At 40.1% G+C, this 22,283-nt stretch overlaps 1 protein-coding gene across 3 annotated transcripts; it reads right to left on the bottom strand.

Annotated features, from left to right (window-relative positions):
• Positions 1 to 1,396: 1,396 nt before the first annotated feature.
• tpcn2 (two pore segment channel 2) lies at positions 1,397 to 21,183 on the bottom strand. Of its 3 annotated transcripts, none has more exons than XM_034581530.1 (26): positions 20,822 to 21,183; positions 15,775 to 15,830; positions 14,685 to 14,761; positions 13,995 to 14,172; positions 13,711 to 13,827; positions 12,527 to 12,633; positions 11,215 to 11,287; positions 10,866 to 10,965; positions 10,705 to 10,770; positions 10,510 to 10,574; positions 10,108 to 10,199; positions 7,221 to 7,302; positions 6,757 to 6,846; positions 6,530 to 6,649; positions 5,993 to 6,052; positions 5,632 to 5,760; positions 4,270 to 4,319; positions 4,056 to 4,152; positions 3,794 to 3,865; positions 3,493 to 3,566; positions 3,178 to 3,283; positions 2,761 to 2,843; positions 2,565 to 2,646; positions 1,968 to 2,059; positions 1,769 to 1,848; positions 1,397 to 1,728 (listed from the first exon to the last, which is right to left on the bottom strand). In XM_034581530.1, the coding sequence occupies exons 1-25, from the start codon at positions 20,970 to 20,972 to the stop codon at positions 1,773 to 1,775; spliced, it is 2,295 nt and encodes a 764-aa protein (XP_034437421.1). In that variant the 5' UTR covers positions 20,973 to 21,183; the 3' UTR covers positions 1,397 to 1,728; positions 1,769 to 1,772. The 3 variants fall into 3 exon arrangements, with proteins under 3 accessions (XP_034437421.1, XP_034437420.1, XP_034437422.1); XM_034581529.1 differs by having other exon boundaries at positions 1,397 to 1,736; positions 20,822 to 20,972; XM_034581531.1 differs by having other exon boundaries at positions 4,056 to 4,125; positions 4,273 to 4,319; positions 20,822 to 20,972.
• Between the last annotated feature and the right edge of the window lie 1,100 nt (positions 21,184 to 22,283).

Genomic DNA, 22,283 nt, shown 5'->3' with positions numbered 1-22,283 from the left:
AGTGAGGCAGAGATGATTTCAGTGGTTGATGTAATGCCTAGCTTTCTATTGGTTGGAGAATGATGAGTCATGAGCAGCCTCAGCATGTGGAAGAGTCAAACTGGAGCAACAACAGTTTACGAGCAGCGAGCAGACAAACAGGTTTGAACAGGAGCGGAGAAAATCTGCATGTGAACAGAGGGAATAAGAGAAAGCTGGCTTTGAGGGAATCTGCAAAAGACCTTGATCTTGAACAATAAACTCACTATAGTTCCTACTGAGGCAAAATAGCCAAGAACAAGACGACATCGTCTCAGACAGGCTTGCATATGACATCACTCACCCACTCAACTGCCACTTTTTGACAATGCCATCTGGACAAAGGTATAGGTTAAAAAGACTAACAGGGCTGCTAACCCCCCTCGAACTAACTAAATTCTGTTTTAAAAATACTTTTCTTATAATATATTAACATTCAATCAAACCTTGCAGCACAATTTCCCCTTTTTTATACTACATGAATGAATATTTATAACAGTAATATTGTAGAAATGAATAATACTGTGTGAAAGATGATGAATAAAATGACATTATAATGAACTCAGGTCTGTGTTGTCACTGGAATTTTTATATTCATAATTTGTCTTTCAAATGTGATATTGTATGGACTTCAGTAAGTTGCTACTTAATCAACAACGGCCGTTTCTTAAGCTTCTGCTCCATATGACCTTTGACTTCCCTATTGTTTATCAGGTTATACACACGTCTATATGCAGCACACATTTAACACCACACAAGTAAAATAAATAGTAAAATAGTAAAATATTTATTTAAAATTGTGGGACCTTTTTTCACAAACAGAAATGCAGAATTAAGTACAATCTACAAGTCACACATCAGAATATTTTCTCCCAGTGTTCTTATACATTCAAAATACAAAAATATTTTCAGAAGTATATAAATAGCAAAAAGCACACTTGAGCTTATCCCTTTTTATACGGAGAGACTGGCAGATCATATTAACAGTCACATTGATAGACAAAAGGTTCAATGTCCCCAGACATGAAATACTGTATATGTAAAAGACATATACTGTATGCAAAAACATTTTTGTATGAAACATAAATTTACTTCCATCCTGATCTTTGGTTTTTATTGGTTCCATGTGCTGCACTGTCAGCACGGTGTCCCACACACCTGTTATTAGATTTCAATAAGATGTGTGTGTTTGTGTTTGTGCATCGCAGTGAGACAAAACCATCAACTTATGACTTAAGATAAAATCCCTTTTGTGTTTGTAAACAAGCACCCTATACGCTATTGTCCTTCTAAAGAAGCAGTTCTCAAGATATTATTTGCTAACACAGTCACCAAACTTTGATGAGACAATATATCTGGATTTTTGTGGCTGGACAACTGTAATGCAAAATCTAAAATATCAAGCAAACAATAGCAATAGCGAGTCCTTAACAATGAGAAATAACAGAGTAGTGATATACACAAGCAGCAGTAACATTTCCACACACCGATTCCTGCTTCTCTGACCTCTACACAATGGCTGACCCCTGCACAACTGAAACTGCAGCTCACAGTGGTTTTACTCATGAACATATGAAAACACACATACTGGTTTCAGTAGTAGAAGTAACATATTAATATAATAAACATTCAATTAAACAAGTAGAATGGAACATTGACCTCTCAGTGCTCTTCACTGCAGATTGGATCTGGTGCTGTGTGTGTGTGTGTGTGTGTGTGTGTGTGTGTGTGTGTGTGTGTGTGTGTGTGTCTCACTAGTGTAGGTGTAAGTGGGGATGTAGGTGTAGTTGACAAACTAACTCCTCCTCTGTTGGCTCCTGGATTTGCTCCCTGCAGAGAAAAGGGGACAAATCATGGAGAAAAGAGGAAAGTTGGACAGCACGTTAGCTACAGCCTGAGAGGTGGATTTTTCAGTTATAGGATTTACAACAACAGCAGTGCCAACCTACTTGAATATAAGCTGGACGGACGTTTCATATCGGATTCTCTCAACATCTGTTACAGAGCAGCTGTGACTCCGGTCCCACTTGTAGGTGAAGTTCTGTTAGAGAACAAGGAACATTTATATATGTTGTTACATCTTTACTGTAGTTTACTCTATATTAAAAGACACGCCTTATTCTACATAGCTGATTTCCCTACCTTTCCCAATTTGTTCAGCCCCAAGGCCATTATTTCCTTTAGATGGATTTTTTTTTAAACTGCTCACAATATACAGTATATTGTACAAAAACAAGGGCCAATCAAAGTGAACGAAATATGTTTCTTGGGAACTGTTTTTGGGTAAAGATTAATCCTCAATGATAGCTCTTCCCTCCCTCATGTATCTCTTCTTTTTCAGTTTGATGCATACCTCTTGCATGTCTTGTTCTGTCTCAGGAGGGCCTGTATTAAGCTCAGGTGGAATGATACCTGAGCTGGAACCCCCACACTGAGTCTCCCTCCAACCCGTCACCAACCACTTCACTTAACATCCATTCATTTTTCCTCAACATCCAATACATCAATTTCCATTCAAACCTTGTGGTCCTGGCTAGTGAACTGACCTCTAAGATGAGCGCCACAAACAAGTTGACCCACATGACAGAGGAGGTGAGCCACCAACACACAAAGTAGACCTTGGCCCATCTGGAAAAATAAATCATCATCATCATCATCATCATCATCATCATCATCATCATCATCATCATCATCATCATCATCATCATCATCATCAGGCATTTAAATTGTACTTGTTCTTACTCTGTGGTGTATCTACTGTATGCGTCCATGAAGGCCTGCCAGTTGTTAACTATCATGATATTATACAGCAAAATGATGGATGCCTAAGAGAGAGGGAGGGAAAGATACTCTCTTTATACAACAGTCATCTTCAGCATGATTCAAACATGATAATCTGATGTTGCTGGGTTTTATTTTATTATAACAATGTTTTCATCACATATATATATATATATCCGTAAAATATCATTGACAGTCACATCACTTCACATGTCACAAAAATACATAACAATAAGAAATAAAATAAAATGTACATATAAATTACTCAGTCATGTATCACAATCCCAGATTTGATCTTTTGACTGTACAGTGAGTGAATTTTAATTGAGGTCTTGCTGAAAGGGAAATAGGAGAGAAACACTTTTTCTTATTACTCACAGCAAAGTCATCAAAGTTGTTTGGCCAGTATTCGAGCTGTTCATATGTGCCACACTCCATACTGAAGTTGGAGGTGATTTTCTCCATGGAGGTATTGGAGATCACACTGGGACACAAACACAAATTGAAGACATTTCCTATGTGTGTTCCTGACATACTGTGTTCACAAAAATGTGATGGACGGTCAATCCAAAAGAATAATGACATTAGCCAAGGCTGACATCAACGCAGGGCTATAAAATCGTTATGTCATGAGTTTTGTCCTGTTTTGACAGACTATCACGTGTTCTTACTGCAGATGACTTCATACAGTACCTCATCTCTGGAGGAGGTTTAATGGCTCCTTGAAACAGCCAGATCCCAAACACAGCAAACACATAGTACACCACCTACACAGAGAGCATAAAGAGAACATCAGCCTTTCCCCACATTAGACTTGTTACCTTTCCATGTTAATTATCCAGCACATCACTCTTGGTTGTACACTCTGTATGTACAACCAGAGTGCATAGATTTATTCAAGCACGAGCATGTCTAAGGCAAAATGTGTTGACAGTGATAAGTATATTTCAAGTGCGGAACAGCTGGTTGAAGGAAGTATGTTGATGGAACTCACCACCAGTATCCCTGCAAAGGCTCGAAGATTTTTCACCAGGTCCAACACTGTGCTTGCAACCAAAGCCATGAGCTGGAGAACAAAATGGACCACATCAAAGATAAAATGAGTAAGTTGTTGCAGCAGCATATGTCTGATGTCAACGTACACGGACTTTTCTGTTGTCATTGGTGAAAAAAATTCTGGCATAAATTGTCTGTGCTTTAGTTTGAAGGCTGAAGTTGAATTAGCTGAACACTGTGCCCCTGTGTCTGCTTTGTACCTTGATATCTGGGATAATGCGCATGAAGCGGAAGACGATCAGCATGTTGACCAAACGAACCATCTCCCACAGAGACATGTAATGTCTCTGTGGGTCCCTGTTGTGACACATGCATATAAACACACTCAAATTACAATATCAAAAAGTGATCGTTGCAGGACAGAGAAGCTGCAGCTGAATACAAACACTCATTTTAAAATAGTTGGAAACCCACCCCTGTGCCTGACGAAGCCAGTAGGTAACACAAATAGTGATCTGTAGAGCCTGATGGGGAAAACAATAAAAACAAATGCTTAATACCGAAAGTGATAAATAGCAACAAATCATATGACATTTCACTTTGTGCACTAGCGATTAAAAATTGTTAATCTGTTAAATTCTATAATATTAACATTGTATGTTATGATCATTGTAAATAATATCTTTAGCACCATGTGATGTGATGTTAAACTCTGTTCATATCTCTGTTCATATTTACTCATGCTAAGCATAGGGACGCATTCTCACTGGCTAAGTCAAGAGTTAAGTGATAATCGCACATGTAATAAATGCAGTGTATTTGCCATGAAGGAGGTGAGGTACGTCAATCGGAAGCAACATAGAATCAAAATTGTTAGCCAGTCCCCACTACAGAGAAGTGGTGGTAGATGTTGGAGAGGGACTTTTTGACACGAAATTCATCAAATTTGGAGTCGTTTGAAAGGTGGAATATCAATTGTATGAAACTTCTGGCAGTGAATTTAAATATATTTGTGTGTGTGTGTGTGTGTGTGTGTGTGTGTGTGAATATATAAATATAGGCCACGATGACAAATTTGTTGGGCGATATATTGTTGTTATCACAATGAATAAAAGTAAAATAAATACTAATAACCCTTACCACACACAACCAAAACAATAAATAAAATGGACTCTCTGGCTCTGCTCACAAAAACTGCTCCTAAATAAATATGAAACAATTGGCAGGGGGATATATGTAACTACCTCAGTAAAGTGGATGGTTATGATTTAGATGAGCTTTAAGGTTTGTATTTCGTTTCCTCAAGGCTTGTGTGTGTGAGTCCGTGTGTGTTTGTGTCTGTGTTTGTGTCTCCTCGTCTCTGTCGGACTTTACACACAAACTGAAAGTCACATTGGGCGTAATACTGAACCTGGTGGGAACCTTAACCCAAAATGTTTTCACTTAATCTCATTTCTGTCTCATGTCTGTTTCTCCCTGTGAAGTGTGGGCGGGGCTGGCCCAGGGCATGCGTGTGTGATCTAAACTCGGCCTCTCTCCTAGACAGAGACGAGAGGAGTGAAGCAGCTCAACTCGCAACTCTCTGTTGCTGACATTCTTATTCTTTATACAAACATATATATATATACATAAAAATGTGTGTGTACACATTAAATCCTAAATATTTAAGGTCAAACTTTAGCAGACTTATTCAGATAAATGAGTGACACAATAATAAAACTATGGGAATTTATTTGCTGTGATACTATGTAAAATGAATAAATGAATGCTTTTCCAAAGTAAATGTTAAATTCTAAAAATTGAAATAATGCAAGTGCGAATGCAGAGCAGTTTTACCAGTAGCAGGAGGGTAAGGCAGCCATCAAAGATGTTGTTCTTGTAGGAGAGGTATCCTCTCCAACCGAAGGCAAAGATCTTGACACTCATTTCAAACAAGTAGTAGAGGATGAAGCACAGGTTGATAATCTGATGGTTGGAGAGTGGAAGAGTCTGTTCATTTCTGAAGCAGTTTCAACGATGTAATGTTCATTCTATTGTATTCACTGTATAATGTTTCATTTTCATTTAACACCACAAAAGCACTGGATCAAACGATTGACCCACTGATGGTCCTGCAACTTTTGAAGACCAGGATAATGAATCTGACTTTATTGAAGAGGACGTCAGAAATGTTTCCACTGGGTAAATCTATGCTCACCTCCAACGAGAAGTTGTCTCTCTCTGCTGTGGACATTTCAGAGTTTAATACAAGGACAGTCTGAAACACAAACAAAGGTTATCTTAGGAAACGCTGGCCAGTGTGTGTGTGTGTACACTTTCAATATATTATTCCTGAAATTATAGCGACAAACAATATTAGTGTCATAATTTCAAGACCATTTTATACTACTGATGTAATGATAAAAGCATAACAATGCAAGTACACCCTTTTCAAAAAGCAAAGAACTTTAACTTCCTAAGAATATTCACTCTAAGATTTGAATTAGAATTTTAAAAAAATATATATATATATATATATATATATATATATCCCAAATGAATAAAACATAAATAAAATACTAAGTGTGTTTAAACTGCCACACAGTGGAGACTTCCGTATTGGGACAAAAACTAAATCCTTGTAACATAAATCACTTTAAGGTGATTTAAGGAGTAATTCTCCAGGAAATTAGTCTAAGTCCATGTAATGTCTTCTGAAGTCACAGAGATACAACTCTGTGTGTGTGTAACTTACACATATGCACATGACATTGCCCAGTGCCACTGCATTGCCAAGTATATTGAGATAGAAGTGACTGAAGATCAGCTGGAGCCTCTGCAGGACTGGAGAGTTGTACTGAGGCAAGGGAGGGTGCTGGGGGGACACACACACACACACACACACAGACACACACACAGTCAAAGATGTAAAACAGATGTCCAAGTATAAAGCGATGATGAATGAAAGGGACACAGATTTACCTCCTTGATTTGATCTTTATCCAGCTCATCAAATATCTTTCTGAACTGCTCTCGATCCATGTGGCCGGCTTCTGCATACTGCTGTGCCTCCTGAGACGTTGAAGTGCAGATGAAACATTCATCAGAACAGATTAAAGAGTGGAAGGACCAGAGGATGCACCTCTCTCTCTCTCTCTCTCGATTTCATTTACTCAGTTGACTGAAGATTCTGCATGAAACTGTTTAGATCAAGCGATGTAATATCAAATAAGAATACAAGTAAACACAACTTATGTTGCATTGTGGAGGAGGAAAATTTATGTGTGATGGTGAGCTAGCACGAACAATAACATGACTCTAAAAATGAAGCAGCTATGTGGTATTTCTAGTTGTATTATCTATACCTGCAGCCTAAACCTAACCCGTTCCAAAGGCCTTTGAGGCTCTGAGTGTGTATGTGCAGAGTGTGTTGTGTATGTTCTGACCGTAGTAATGGCTGCTTTGTAGTAGCTTTCCATCTGGACTCTGGACATCACCTCCAGCACCGAATCAACACCAACATGCTCCCTGACAGATCAAACAACACAACTATGAACCGTGTGTGCCTGATGTACAACAAACATGCAATTATATCATATACATGGCACGATATTGCTTTTGCTGTGAGTGTGTTCCACACACATGTAAAAACGTTTTGTAGCTATAGAAATATTATGTGCATGTGTAATTCAAAATTGTGCAGGAATATTTTCAACAGTAAGATTTCACAGGCACAGTTGGACAAACAAATGTCTTATGTTTGCATTTAGTGATAAATGGGAATAGAACATGACATCTTAACAATAAACAAGTACTAGTGAACAGACTAAGTGACTATTTCTGATATCAATAAAATCATGTCAGTTACAGACTATGATAGAATACAAGCTTCTGATATCTGCAATGCACATTTCAATGTTTTAAGGTCTAAAGCAGAGGTCTTCAACAGAGGTCTTCAAATGTTTGGTTGATTAGACAATTTTTTATATTTTAAAAAAAAAAATTCCCCACAAATTTAAATGTCTTTAAATACACATTAACATGAATCCAACATATTGTAGCGAACAGATTAATGGAGGCAGAAGACGTTATCCTTCTGTGTATTATTTGAATAGCTTAGTATTGAATGCACAATAACAGGGTAGCTATGTTTATACATGGCACTAGGCCCAGTTTAATATAAAACACAATTTTGTACAATATATATAGTAGGGGGTCCCTGCTCCATCTCTCCATCAGTTTGGGGGTCCTTGGCCTGAGAATCGTTGAAGACCCCTGCTCTACAGGACTGAGATTTGTACCAAAATTCTTGAAAACAGTTAAGAATTATTATTAGATTACAGACTAGTTAAAATTATTATTATATTATTGTAATTATCATGTATTATATGTGTTGAATCGAAGAAAAAGCTGATATTTTGACAAGATAAGAGCGTGATCAAATTAGTGACAGGTTTCTGTGATCTGTCATTAGGAACCCCTCTCTGAGAGAGACAAAGGGAGAAAAAGAAAAAAAGAGAGAGCAAGAGAATGAGAGAGAGAGAGAGCGAGCGAGAGGGTGATGCAATGCTTTGGCAATGTCATTGAGAGTCCATGGTGTTGGAAACCACTCACACATTGGTGATATTATCATCTCTGAAAGGAATAACAGATACAATCTATTAACCAGAGTAACATAAAAACATCATAATTATTTTACATACTAAGCAGTGTAATGATATACTGTCGGCAAATGTGGCTTCTCCCCAACCACTTCTTACATATATTTACTTTATGAATGCTCTGTTTGTTTGCTTCATTTATTATCACATTATTGTAGCTCCGTATATTATATTTATGTGTTATTGTCAGTGCAGAGGGCAAGAGGAGGATGGAGATGGAGAGGAGAGAGAGAGTGAGCAGGAAGAACCAGGTGAAAAAGTGGACGGATCAATGTTTTGTGGACCGGTCTGTATTTGTTCGTATTATTCACTGTATGTATGCATGTCACATTCTCATAGGGGCTGAGCACCCCTAAAAGTCTGCTCCTAGAATCGCCCTTGGAGAGAGAGAGAGAGAGCTGTAGGAGTGAGAGGCTGTGCAGAGCTGGCAAAGCAGGAGCAGTGGAAGCTGCACAGTTGCACTTTTTTCGAATAACACTCTCCTTTAAATGCAGGAATAAGAGAGGGAGGAAGAGACATCGACATCCCATCTGCCCAGAGCTATCAGCCATAAGAAAAGTGGCACGCAGCGTGAAGTCAGCCAGACACCAAGGCACAAGAGACCACTGAGCAAAGTCAGGTCTCAAGCTGAAAAACCGGTGTCTTGTGTGTGTCGTGTTGAGAGAAACCACCTTGGTAACATTTGAGGAATTTTTGACCATCCTCACACATTACTGTATATGCCACTATATATTATGTATATTACATTATATCTGTACAGGAGAATAGTTCCTGTCTAATTCCACAGATACTCTCTTGTCTCTCTAAGCAGTACCCAAGGTCAGGTTATAGATAAAGGACCAACCAACAGTACATTGTAGTGTCTACGCTCATGGACTTTCATATCTAACTCAGATGCACCAGAGAGAGAGACACCAACTTTAACTCTTCTGCGTATTTCACCAGTGGCAAGATGTAAGGACACAATGTGATTTAGGAATGCATATTTAGGCTTAACTATCCAATAGGATACGAACACCTCCATGTAACATAGAGAGTGACAGCAATTCTAGCCATTCATGGATGTGCTGTTAGAATGGGTGATCCAAGTAGAAAATGATATACTGGGATGCTGTGGGAGACATCTTCAGACTTGGGGGTGACAATTGCTCATGTTACTCTGTTAGCGTTTGTATATTGTTCCACCTTCTGGTCTCCTTGATGCATCAAGTCTACATTAAAATATTCTGCATAAGACATCAGCTGCTGCCTGAGTTCTCCTTTCACCAGCTTCCAGAAAACTTCCATAACAGTAACCACCTCAGTTTGAATATTTTACCCCAAATACCACAAAAGACTTTTACACTCAGGTCGTACAAATGGTTTGAATGTGAGTTTTTTTCAGGAAAGCCTGACCAGGTCTAGATCTAGTTTTAACAAAAGAGTAAAGATTTCTCAAATCTGACAGTGTAAAACATAACTGGAATCATGTCCATTTTTGTAACAAACATAACTCCAGGTACGCCGCTAAAAGACACTTTGTCAAACTTTGGGCATAACCTTTTGCTTTACACTTGAATATATGTGTGTGTGTGTGTGTGTGTGTGTGTGTGTGTGTGTGTGTGTGTGTGTGTGTGTGTGTGTGTGTGTGTGTGTGTGTGTGTGTGTGTGTGTGTGTGTGTGTGTGTATTACTCAGTGGACTGTTGGGCTCCTTGGCAGGTGAGGACTTGGAATGCACCTCGGATCCCCAGTCGTCTCCTGATAATTGATGTTTGGACTGACATCTGGACAAAAACAGAAACAGAAAGTTTCCATGGCTGCAGACTAAAACGGTGAATGTAGATTAATTCAATATAATCCTGAAGGAACCTTTTATCCAGCACTGTGACTTGGGTCACTGCTAATTCTGTTTCATATTATGTATTTCTCACACTATCTGATACAGAGTTTGTTGATGTGAAAGTCGTGTCTGCTTTTAAAGGAGATGTAGGAGAGATGCATCAGCTTTAAATGCATTAAAAACAGGAGATGAGTTTGAATGATATAGGAATTTACCAGGGTAGAAACAAATGCATGTGTGTGTGTGTGACTCACGAGTAAATATCCCCTGAACTGGTTATAAATGATAGCTGTCAGTAGATTCATCAAACAGTAGGTTCCTGCCAGGACACAAAACAAATGTCCTCTGAATTATCTGCCTAAAACATTTATTTTGCTTTAATGGTCAAACAATAATGTTCTATCACTTCTCCTACAGCTGTCACACTGACACTGAGAATAGCTTCTTACCGATTACACTGAACGTGACAAAGAAAATGGAGTATCCTCTGTTCAGAGAGTAGGCAGGAATCATCACTATAGAAATGTAGAACAGATGATCAGACTTAAAAAATTACTAACCCTAACCCAACTTGAATAGCATTAATCAACAAATAGGACTGATTGTGTACCATCAGGGTTATTGGCTGTGGTGAGAAGTACCAGCAGAGAGGTAAGAGAGTTTGGCAGGTTTCTGAAATGCATCTCCCACTCCCTGTTCTTCTTCGAATCCTGAAAAGAAACACGGAAGTGACACAGTGAATGCCTAACCCTAACCTTAAACACAAGTCTTAACCCTCAAACAGCCCTTTGAAAGGGGGTCAGAAAGTGAGGACCGACCAAAATGCCCTCACTCCGTAAATTCTAGGCTCACAAAGATATCTGTGAAAGTATGCGCACATACACACAAATACAAGTGTGTGAACAGTACAGTAGCGTCACTAGTGTGTATTTACCAGGGAATGACTACAATGAACTCACCTCAGTCTTAGCAAACAGCAACATGCCGATCATGGTGAAGAGGCAGAGGTGGAGCGCCAGCAACAGGATGACACTGCAGGGACAGGGACAACACATGCACATTCAGACAGGCGTGAAAAAGCCTGGGGAGCCAGTGATGAGTATAAATCTAGCCTTCCAGGTTCCTTACTTATTCAAGATACATTTCATTTAGTTAAAGAGGCGCTACTGTGGGCGTGACTCAGGATTTTGTGCAGGTCGTCCACTAACCAGAAGGTCGTGGTTTGATCCCTGGCTCATCTATTCCGCATGTCCAAGTGACCACTGAATCCTAAATTGCCCCCTGAAAACAAATGATGATGCTGCCTATAGTAGCGTTGTATGAAGGTGTGTGTGAATGGGGGAAGGTAACTTGTATAGTAAAGTGCTGTGATCATCAATTCTAGAAAAGCTGCTGTATAAATGCAGTCCATTTACAGGTTTTAGAACAATCTTTCTATATAAAACATCATAGGACACATTGCCAAATGTTAACTAAACATTTGTGTACTTTTGTATTTGCCGTTAGAGGGGCACACACTGATTTTAAATCTTGGTGGATGATCCTTTTAAACATGTTTCCCCCTACCTTTACACATTTTAATGTTTTGAAATTGTATTCATTTTGGACATTTGAATACACTAGTGCAAACACTGAATGCACTGACACACTGAATGCACTGACTCTGACTGAGGCCACACTATGGTGGAAACGTTTGCAATTAATAGACAATCAAAACATTGCGCCCTATCCTCGTGTGCCATGGCACACTGCACAAAGCGCAGTTAAGTGTCCAGTGCGCAGGGAGCCTGACTGTACACATTTGGTATTACCAAGGTGACAGGATGTGTCTGGCGCATCTGGAAACAGGGAGAGATTGAGATGTACTGGGTGTGGCAGCGGCACGGATTGACTTAACAAACCAGGCATTGCTTTAAACTTCACGTATCCTTCCCTTAAAGGAGAGTGCGCACCACATTACAGTGTAGTGTCATTTTGGTGAGTGCTGACTGTGCGAGTCTCATAGAGAGAGAGAGAGAGAGAGAGAGAGAGAGAGAGAGAGAGAGAGAGAGAGAGAGGGGGGGGCGTCACATCCTGTCCCCAAAATGCCAAATCCTCAGTCAGGCTCCCTGCGCAATGGACATATAACTTGTTTGCACGAGGATAGGGCACAATGTTTTTATTGACTAGTAATTACAAATGTTTCCACCACAGTGGCCTCAATCAGACAATACAGATCTTTTTAAACCAGCATATCTTAGATATGCCTGCCAGTGGAATGGATTTAAATACCTAGCAATCTCAGGCAGAGTCCTCTTGATGCACTTCAATGTCTTTTTCATCAGGGAGGAGTTTTGCAGGAGGAAAAAGGGCCGAAGGAGTCGTCGCACTCTCAGTTTCTGGTAAATAATGACAATGCAAGAACACATTTTAAAACATATTGAGTGTGACTTATTGATGATCTGTTTGAATTCAGTTGTTTCTCATTACACAAATTTAAACATTCCATTGTCACATCCAATGGTCATGCACATACCAGTGTAAACAGGAGGCAAATTCTCTCCTCTGAAGTTTGTTACAGAAAATACTGAATGAAGAACAGCAATGGTGAAAAGTAAGAGCAGAGATTTCTTCTCTGGGGTCGACAAAGAGGTGGAACAGTTACTCACAGTAAATGTTCGCAACACTCTGCTTTTACCACTAGTTGAGTCTTGACTAATAAGAACCAATCAGAGAGTAGATATTGGCGTTTAAGTCATTGTTTTTAAAAGTCTCCATTTTAAGCTTGTTTAATGAACAGCATACCGGCACACCGAGCTTACTGCTATGGCTCCTAAATGCTGGAGGATGAATGCTCATTGTTTGTAAATTTAAGAATAGTAAAAAACTGTTGGCAAGCACATTTCTCCCCATTATTATGCCTCCTCCCGGGGAAAGCCAGTGGGGGAATCTCTCAAATTTGGTACAAATATTCACTTGGACTTGAGGATGAACTGGTTCGATTTTGGTGCTTGGAGGTCAAAGGTCAAACAAAATGACCTCATGTCCCTGTGAATGTGATTTATTAGGACTGCCTGTAGGGAATTTCATTATATCTGGTACAATTCTCCTGGACTCACTGATTAACTGATATGATTTTGGTGGTCAAAGGTCAAGGTCACGGTGGCCTCATAAAAGGTTTTTGATAATGAGATATCTCAAGACTGATTGAGGGAATTTCTTCAACTTTTGATCAGTTGACACTTGGACTAAGATTTTAAGACAAAGTGATTAAGTATCAGAGGACAAAGGTCACAGTGATCTTATATGAATCTGGGAAAAAGTAGTTGGCGGAGGCATACAACCGCAGTGCGGTAAATCTAGTTTTCTTTCTGCATAGGTTTTTATTTGACTTCTGTATTAGTAAACACTGCTGTATGATTAAGTAACCACTGAGCACGAAATGCTTCAAGAAGAATGAGAGAAGACTGCCTCACCTCATCACACACCATGCTGACAGACAGCATCCAGTCGATGATGGAGGCCGAAAGGACAACAGTGTAGCCAATTAGCCATTTGCTCTTCCTGAATTCCTCCCAGCCAATCAGGTAGCTCTAAGGACAGAACAAATATTGTGAAGAAATGGTTCAATAGTGGGAAATAAAAGTTACGAGGTTATTAGAAACATAACATGGCAAATTTCATATGGAAAAGCCTTTTTTTCCTCCAGATAGCAGTCAATGTCATCTGAGCAAATGCTTTCCACCCTGGCTCTGTTTACCTTGACAGTGAGGTCAAGAGAGAAAATGATGAGGCAGACCATCTCGAAGCTCTCAGTGAAGCCGCAAGGAGGCTCCCAAGCTGGGGAGCGATATCGGGGGTCTGAGGAGACAGACAAAGAGGAGGGACGCTCCACAAAGGCCAGCAACAACAACACTGCAATTGTCAGGCCCAAGCCCCTGAGACAGAATAAGATGGGTAAGTGGATGGACAAAAGGATGTAGGGGCACTAGAATAATGGTTTAAACAATATGAAATTCACAGTATGGTTAAGTTTCACTTCATTTTATTCAGAGATGATGTGCTGTACCAGATAGTTTAAACTTAGGTCTAGCCTAAAAAAAAGCCAAATTAGCATCCAACTAACTTAGCTTAGCATTAAGCCTGGGGGCAGCGTAAATGTCCCGGAAAACACACAAGAGTCATTGACATAGTCAATAGATGAAAGGCTGAACAACATATACTTGTTATTGCTAACTGTAGACCCATAGTTGGTATTGTATGATATAGTGCTGAAAAGAATTATGCACTTCTGGTTATTGTATCCGCTCAGTCAATAGTTAAATAGTGCCATGACAGATATTCTAGGTGCAGAGTGAGCACCTAGAAACTTCTTCATTCAAATGTAAACTCAGGTACATTTGAATTCATACATGATCTGGTATCAGCACGCTAGAGTGTGAAAACTTACCACTGGCCTAAACGGGAGTAGTACCATCGATAGAGGCAGAGTGAGCTGGCATCTACTCGGTGGTTGATGGACCGGTACTGTAAGCCAGTAAAGAAATATAATTATGTATAGCTTAACTAAAAATGGAGACAGCAGCCTACTGTGATGCTATTAATTTAACTGCACGGTCAAAGGAAGTGTATTTAATGTAGATCAGATGTTGTCACAGCCAAAAGTGTTGCATCACTGCATCTCTGTCCTTGAGTCTAGGACCAACAACTGCACTTGACCTTGGAACATCCACATGTCCCCAATCCTCTACCCTGTGGGCAGGGTTGTCAGTCCATGGAACACTTATATGTTTAAAACAACATTTTGAAATCAATCCTAAAAGTGAGAGGTAACCAGTAGAGAGACACTCAAGCTAGTGTGACTGAATCAAGTGTTTAATTTTGGAGGAGAACTAAAGTTACCGTCCTGTGGTTGTATGTGTCCTTGAGCCAAAGTTTCAGTCCATCCAGGTGTTCCAGACATATTGCATTTACAATAATATGATGTGACTGTGACCTTTGACCACTGATACTTGAATCAATGTGTACAGTATGTTTGTACAGATGAAATGAGATTCCCTATTGGTGTTCATGATATATCCCTTTCACGAGAACATGAGGTCACTGTGACGTTGATCTTTGACCTTCAACTACCAAAATCAAATAATTTCGTCTTTGATTCTCAAGACGTTTTCCGCAGTTTGCCTTTTACACTTGCACAGTGAAAGCACAGTGGGAGGTTTCCCACTGTGCTTTCACCAGCACAGAGTCATAAAACACTGGCTGAGGTGTCCTGTTATAAAACGCTGAAGGATAATTTGCAAATCCTTACAATCCTTAAGTGTCTTACTTTCACATTTCTTACTTAGCTAGAAAAATAAGAAATGAGGTATACATTTCAACTTCAACAAAAATAAACAACATTACACAGGACATAAAAAAGTAGTCTCCATGGTCCAGTCCTACCCAAATAGTATACTGTATTCTGCCTTTGCAGGTTAATTGACCTTTTCTTATTATTTACCTAAACAGAAATAAGTGAGGAAATTCATTGCACTTACTTGTATGGCATCCTCAATGAAGACAACAGCTTGTTGGATGTAGAGGTCATCATCCTCTGTGGACAGTGAGAAAAAAGAGCGTAACAGGACCATCTGAAATGTTCCTTTGTCTCAGAAACAGACTAACAAAGATCCCTACATATACCACAGGTGCTCTGAGCAATGTGAGGTTCAGTGTCCTGGATCACCAAGCGTATCATCACTGTGAATAACTATACATGGATCCTGTACAGATCAGAGCCTGACTAACAAAGACAACAGGAACAGGGACGATGAGGAAGTCTGTGAAACTGGTTGGACTGGGAGCCGAGCTAAAGGTTTGTTTTTATTTCTTGAGGCAAAACTAGGAAAGACATGAACTGGGATCCGCCTTAGTACTGTGGTGAGGGTGTGGTTTACAACCCTAAAAATCCAAATTAATGGATTACAGGCTGACAGCTTCATCATATCCAACACTAGGGGAGCAACAGACAGAAGAAACACAACATACTGATGACTTTATCATTTGACTCAATAAGATTAGTTAGTTTGTTAGAATAGGTTAGTTTGAGGCACTGATGATTCAATGACGCTTCCATTCAAAGGTTAGACATAATTTGCTGAACCCTCAGGGACATGAGCAATGTGAGCAGTTCGACATTTAAGCCACAGCCAACATTTTAAGTCACATGATGCCCTGGGAACCAGATGGATTTTTCAAACCTACAAACTCATCACAGCCTTATTCAGACCTGATATTAACATCTGTCTGAGTGATCAAGAGGGCAAGTTCACATCTGGCATCAGAATTTTACTTCCCTGCTTTATACGCAAATAAATATGTACATCATTTCTGTTTGCAAAGACCAAATCATATTGTTCTTAGTCATATGCTACATTTGTCCGTTGTGTGTGTGTGTGTGTGTGTGTGTGTGTGTGTGTGTGTGTGTGTGTGTGTGTGTGTGTGTGTGTGTGTGTGTGTGTGTGTGTGTGTGTGTGTGTGTGTGTGTTGGTCTGAGAAGACGAAAGACAGAGAAGTGGATTCTGAGGCCTCTGCAAAATGTAATCGTACATTTAAGACGAACCTCCTACCTGTGCACCATGCACTTGTTTGAGTTCAACATTTATATAATATGTGAATATGTCAGGCAGGCATTTGATCTTATTTGACCTAGGGCTCTAACAGTGGTTTAGAACTGGATTATTTGATGCAAAAATTGTGTTGTGTTAAAAAAATATCAGTGAGCACAATACAGATTTGGCCATTTTTTAACTATTTCAAAATTTGGAAAAAGCCACAGATGCTATCAACACTGGTTTAATGTGTTTATGAGAGACAACGACTAATGTCTATCATACAGTACAAGCATGTTCCACAGCTGTCCGATGACTGAGTTCAGTGACTATAAGTTTCCACCAAGCAGTTACAGATACAGACATGATGACTCAGTTGTGGCCGCGCACTCACACCCTTTTAGTGCTGATGGTTTCACAGCAGGATGTGTCATGACGGTTGGGGGAGATACTGACAGGGCAACACTGCTGAAACACTATAACACACACAGACACACACCAACGGAAGAACAAGTGTGAACTACATGAAAAACAAAAAACTGTCAGAAGATTCTGCCTCGACTCAACTCGAATGACATGCCTGATTTAATTTTCCAGAATGTAGGTCAATAAAGACGATGTTTGAATGTTGCTTTTATCTGTTACTTTGTTTACTTTTTTTTACTCTTTTTGGAAACAACCACAATTCTTGCATTACATATGGTAAAGTGTAAAATGAATCGTATGCTGGTAACAACAACAACAATATTACTAAAATCCCTTGCAATTTGTCAAAGTTCCCTACAATCAGTGGTGTATAAAGTACTTGAAAGCCATACTTGAGTAAAAGTACAGATATCTTACCTGAAAGTGACTCCGGTAAAAGTTAAAGTCACCCGTAAGAAAATGACTTGATGACCTGATCTAAAAAAGTCTTAAAGTAGCTCATATTAAATGTACTTAAGTATCAAAAGTATCTGGTGTTGAAATGTACTTAAGTACCAAAATTATAAATGCAAAGTGCTTTTTATAGTAGGCCTATACAGACACAAAACCACCAAAAATGTATCTCTTCAGGCTTTATTTCAACTGACTCAAAAATTATAACAAAAATATACATATACTGTATAATTTTACGGATACTGAGGTTCAAATAGTAATGGACTAGTGCATCTGAACTTCTAGGGACAACAGAGAACCAACACAACAGAATAAACAAGTGCCTCTTGTGTCTGCCTAAGAACACTAATAGACAACAGTATAGCCACTAAAAAAATTCTGTAAATATCACTAAACATGGACCTTTCACTTTCTAATCAGTAGCAGGAATGGCACACAATGCCCCTTATGATAACTCAGCAAAAGGAAACAAGTTCGAGGCACACATAATAGGATAGTTTTCCTCTTTTGTTAACAGCCTGCACAGTGCTAGTACAGAGAAGAAAAAATCACTGGACACAGTCTAGTTTTGCTGCAGGCAAAATTTCAGACAGAATAATAAAGACTGAACTGAACCGAGCTCCTGCATGAGCACCTGGATCATTCTAAAGGGAATAAATGGATGGGGAATGTGCTCGCGTTGATTAACGCCTTTTGTACACACATCGCTGCTACCCATTGGATGGTTTAGTGAGGTCCTCGGATCGGCCCCGCCGGAGTCGGTAACGGCCCTGGCGGAGCGCCGAGAAGACGATCAAACTTGACTATCTAGAGGAAGTAAAAGTCGTAACAAGGTTTCCGTAGGTGAACCTGCGGAAGGATCATTACCGGTACAGCCTGCTCGACCCCGGTCGACCAAGGCAGCCCGACCAACCTCCGGAAGCTTAGGGTCTCGCGCTGCCCCCCCGACGGCAAACACGCCGCCGGGCCTGCGCATCTCCCGAGGCAGGGGGGGCACGCGAGTGAGCGAGAGAGAGGTGCGCCGTGCGTAAAGGCGCGCGTTGCTCCAACCTCCGCTGCTCAAGTAACGAGCCAGTTTTGAGAAGATAAGGAGTAGAAAGTACAGAAATGTGTGTTCAAATGTAGCGAGTAAAAGTAAAAAGTCGTCAGGAAAAGAAATACTCAAGTACAGTACAGATATGTGAAAAATCTACTTAAGTAAGTACTTCCCACCACTGCCTACAATCAATGTTCACAAGAGTGAATGTCTCATTACATCCCAGTTGGAGAGTTATAAGTTTGAAGCTGCACGTTAGGGTTGCCATGGTAGTCAGTGTTGCAAGTGTTACACAGTGTTAAGGCACACACCTATCACATAAGTTGCCCCCTGGTTACAATATCTATTTAATTTTGTATAGTCTTAAAAGCTCCTTCGTTCATTTTCACATACTCAAAATCCTGTTTGTAAAATTGGAATAAATCTAAACTTAGTCTGATGAGACAGTTTTAAACAGAAAGTGTGTGCTCCGTGCAACAGCAGAGTCACATCACAGAGTGGAGTCTTATCACGCGATGAGAGGAGAGTCGTCTTACAAGGACGAGGACTTGGGGTCACAGTGAAAGAGCTAGAGTGCATATCTGGCATCATTTCAGATTGAACCTGAAGTCAAAGGGGAACCCGGTAACAAAAATAAAGCCAACGGCAGTCAAGTACAACAATGTACACATCCCCCCTCGCTACTGCTGGAAATCTGGATTGAAGCTTTGGAAGACGTTGGCATGTCTGCCTGCCCTGCACTGTCATTTGGAAATCTGGACTCAGGACCCTGGTTTACATGAACCTGATCTAAAATAACATCCAGTCTGCCAGCCTGATTTCATTCATACAAGTTTTACCTAAAAAATGTGTTCTACACTTACAGAGCAGAAAATCTATCAAGTGCTCAACATTTCCCATCAGTCACTCATCTCAGAATACATACATTTACATTGACTTATGTGAAGCAACTTCAAATTGAGGTAATCAGCATTAATAGTGACAGGCAACAGACAAAGGTAATATAAGTAGGAATCTGCCACCAATACTCTATTTTGGACTAAATACTAAAAACTTGCAGTAACTCCGCGTCCATGTGAAGGTTGTGTTTCATGTAATTATTTGAATAAAGCCTGAACTGTCTACATCTGAAACAATTGATGGACAGGAATTCACAGAAGCAACACAATCAACAATGATCACTGAACCACGGAGAAGTAAGAGGTCAAAGATTTGCTGTATTTTCCTGTCTTTTATCATCGGAAAGTAAGTATATCTGGGGTTGAACAGTTGAAACATGACATTGGAAAACATCACCTACAACTGAGTCATGTCTACCACTGGGTGGGTGGATTGAATGGAATGGATGGATGGTTATTTACTCTTTCATTTGAAACCAAAAATATGAAGATACTGTGTCTTTTTTTATTTAAACCAAAGGCCCAAAAAAATGTATACAGCAGTTTGACCTGTTTTGTAGTCAGAACCAAAATTTATTTTATTGTTTGCGAAATCCTTCATTCGTTTCTCCTTGTTTCATTGAAGAATGATGAGAGGCAGATAGCTAATGAGGATCAATATTAGTATGACCTTAGCAGAGAGGGAGGGAGGTAATACGACATGCATCTCTTTATGGCCGATCTATAATCTCTCCACTTCCATCATGACAATCACTATGTCCCAAAGCACTCGACCACCAACATGACAATGAGTTCAGTGCACTTCAACCCTCTCCTCAGTCATCACACCTGAGTTCATAAGAATGAATGTGCAGCGGACACATCCCCAAAAAGGTTTGGAAGTGACAGATTTTTGCTTGTGATGACTCCGACATTTCTCAGCCAAGGTGACACTTAGTCAAGTATGGTTATTATTGTTGTTGACTTCTCACAAACGTCTCGCATGTGATTTTCCCATTTAAGGCTAAACATTTACAGTATCTGTTGTCAGATAGAAGCAGCTTAACCTACAGGGATGTTTCATTTGTGTGCATGTTCATTTAACTAAATGTGATGCAGAATATAACCAGCAGCCGCTAATACAGTGGTTTCAATTAGAGCTGAACAGTGACCTGTCCGCACGTACCTCCCCTGCACTCACCTGCTCCCCTGTCAACGCTACACGCCTCCTCGGCGGCAGAGTACGACATCCGTCTCCTGCTCGGGGCCCCTCCGTGCTCCGAGCCCGACGAGGAGCCATAGTCTGCCTCGGCTCGGTTCACAGACCCGGTCAACAGACTGTCCGTCTCCATCCAGGAAACGAGCAGCTATGGCCTCCTGAAGGCTCCGCGGGTTACAGTGAAGCAGCAGGCGTGGAGCTGGCTTCGCTCCGTCTTTTCAGTCACTGACTGTAAACAAATGGAAGTTGTGTCCGACAACATAACAAACCTGGTTCAGAGGCGTCGGATTGTGTTTAGGAAGTAGCTGCTCGCGGCCCCCCCCCCACTCCAGTGTCACTTTACACAGGAACACAAACTCCACCTACAGCTCGAAGCTGCAGCTCCCTCTGACAGCACAGGAACCTGACATGCGTCCGCCTGAGAGCAGAGAGCGGGCTGAGCGGGCTGTACACAAAATGAAACCCGTGGACCTAAGGCGCACAGACAGTGGTGGGACGTAATGAAGGACAGTTTTTCATGTACCTGTACATTACTTAAGTAGATTTACTATCAGGTAGTTTTTAGTTTTACTACACTACATTTTAACAGCAGTGTGCTACATGCTCACATTGATTTTAATATTCCCACAGGTAATCAATGATAAGAGGGTAACTGGTAACCATAGACCCAGCCTCATGTGGCAGCACCACTCCACTGGTGAAGACACACTTCAAATGGATTTAGGGGTTAGTGGTAGATTATTGCATCAATGAATAGGCTACACTCAGCAGGTACTTTCACTCATGTATTGTAGTTTATGTTGTACTTTTACTCATCTATTTATTTGTACTTTTATTTAAGGTATGGAGTTTTGGGAGCAGAGGTCCCACAACTGTGTTTACTTAAATTCTGACTTATATTTCAGATTTCTATCTTTTTTCCTCTAAATTCTGACTTTAAATTCATTTTATAAATTATTTCCCCACACACAGAGGGAAAATTTCAAAGATTGCTCTTCAGTTTGAGAGACACACACATACACAAGAACCTGAACCCGAAATGCATTCCCCCCCAATATTTAAAAATGGTTAATTTGTCCCCCTCAATAAACTGAATTGTAAACTGGCCGATGAATAATAATAATAAAACTGTTATGCTATGATGACAAGCAAAAAAGCACCACCCGAAATTGTCACTATGAAACTTTGAAGGATTAATGAGTTACGGTGTTGTGCAGCTCATACACTGTTTCTGGCAGCTCTGCATGAGGTTGGTCCAATATCCCTTTTCCACCAACCCAGGTTCCAGTTCCGGGCTGGTTCACAGTTGCTTTCTAAGGGAAGGTTAGTGTAGGATCAATCAAAACCAATTTGCTAAACCTTTTGCTAAAATAAATGTACGTGTCTTCATAGATCTATAGCAATGCTATGTATAACCCTAACCCTATTCCCGTCCAATCCGAGT

This window comes from Hippoglossus hippoglossus, chromosome 3, assembly GCF_009819705.1.
Source record: "Hippoglossus hippoglossus isolate fHipHip1 chromosome 3, fHipHip1.pri, whole genome shotgun sequence".
NCBI lineage: Eukaryota > Metazoa > Chordata > Actinopteri > Pleuronectiformes > Pleuronectidae > Hippoglossus > Hippoglossus hippoglossus.
Note: the sequence above shows the minus strand (reverse complement) of the source record. Positions and strands in the feature narration are given on the sequence as shown.

Coding starts and splice junctions, on each gene's coding strand:
- tpcn2 (XM_034581530.1), bottom strand. CDS start 20,972: ATGGAGACGGACAGTCTGTTGACCGGGTCTGTGAACCGAGCCGAGGCA. Junction 10,966..11,214: donor TGCTGTTTGCTAAGACTGAG/GTGAGTTCATTG, acceptor GTTTCTTTTCAG/GATTCGAAGAAGAACAGGGA. Junction 10,575..10,704: donor TGTCACGTTCAGTGTAATCG/GTAAGAAGCTAT, acceptor GTGTCCTGGCAG/GAACCTACTGTTTGATGAAT.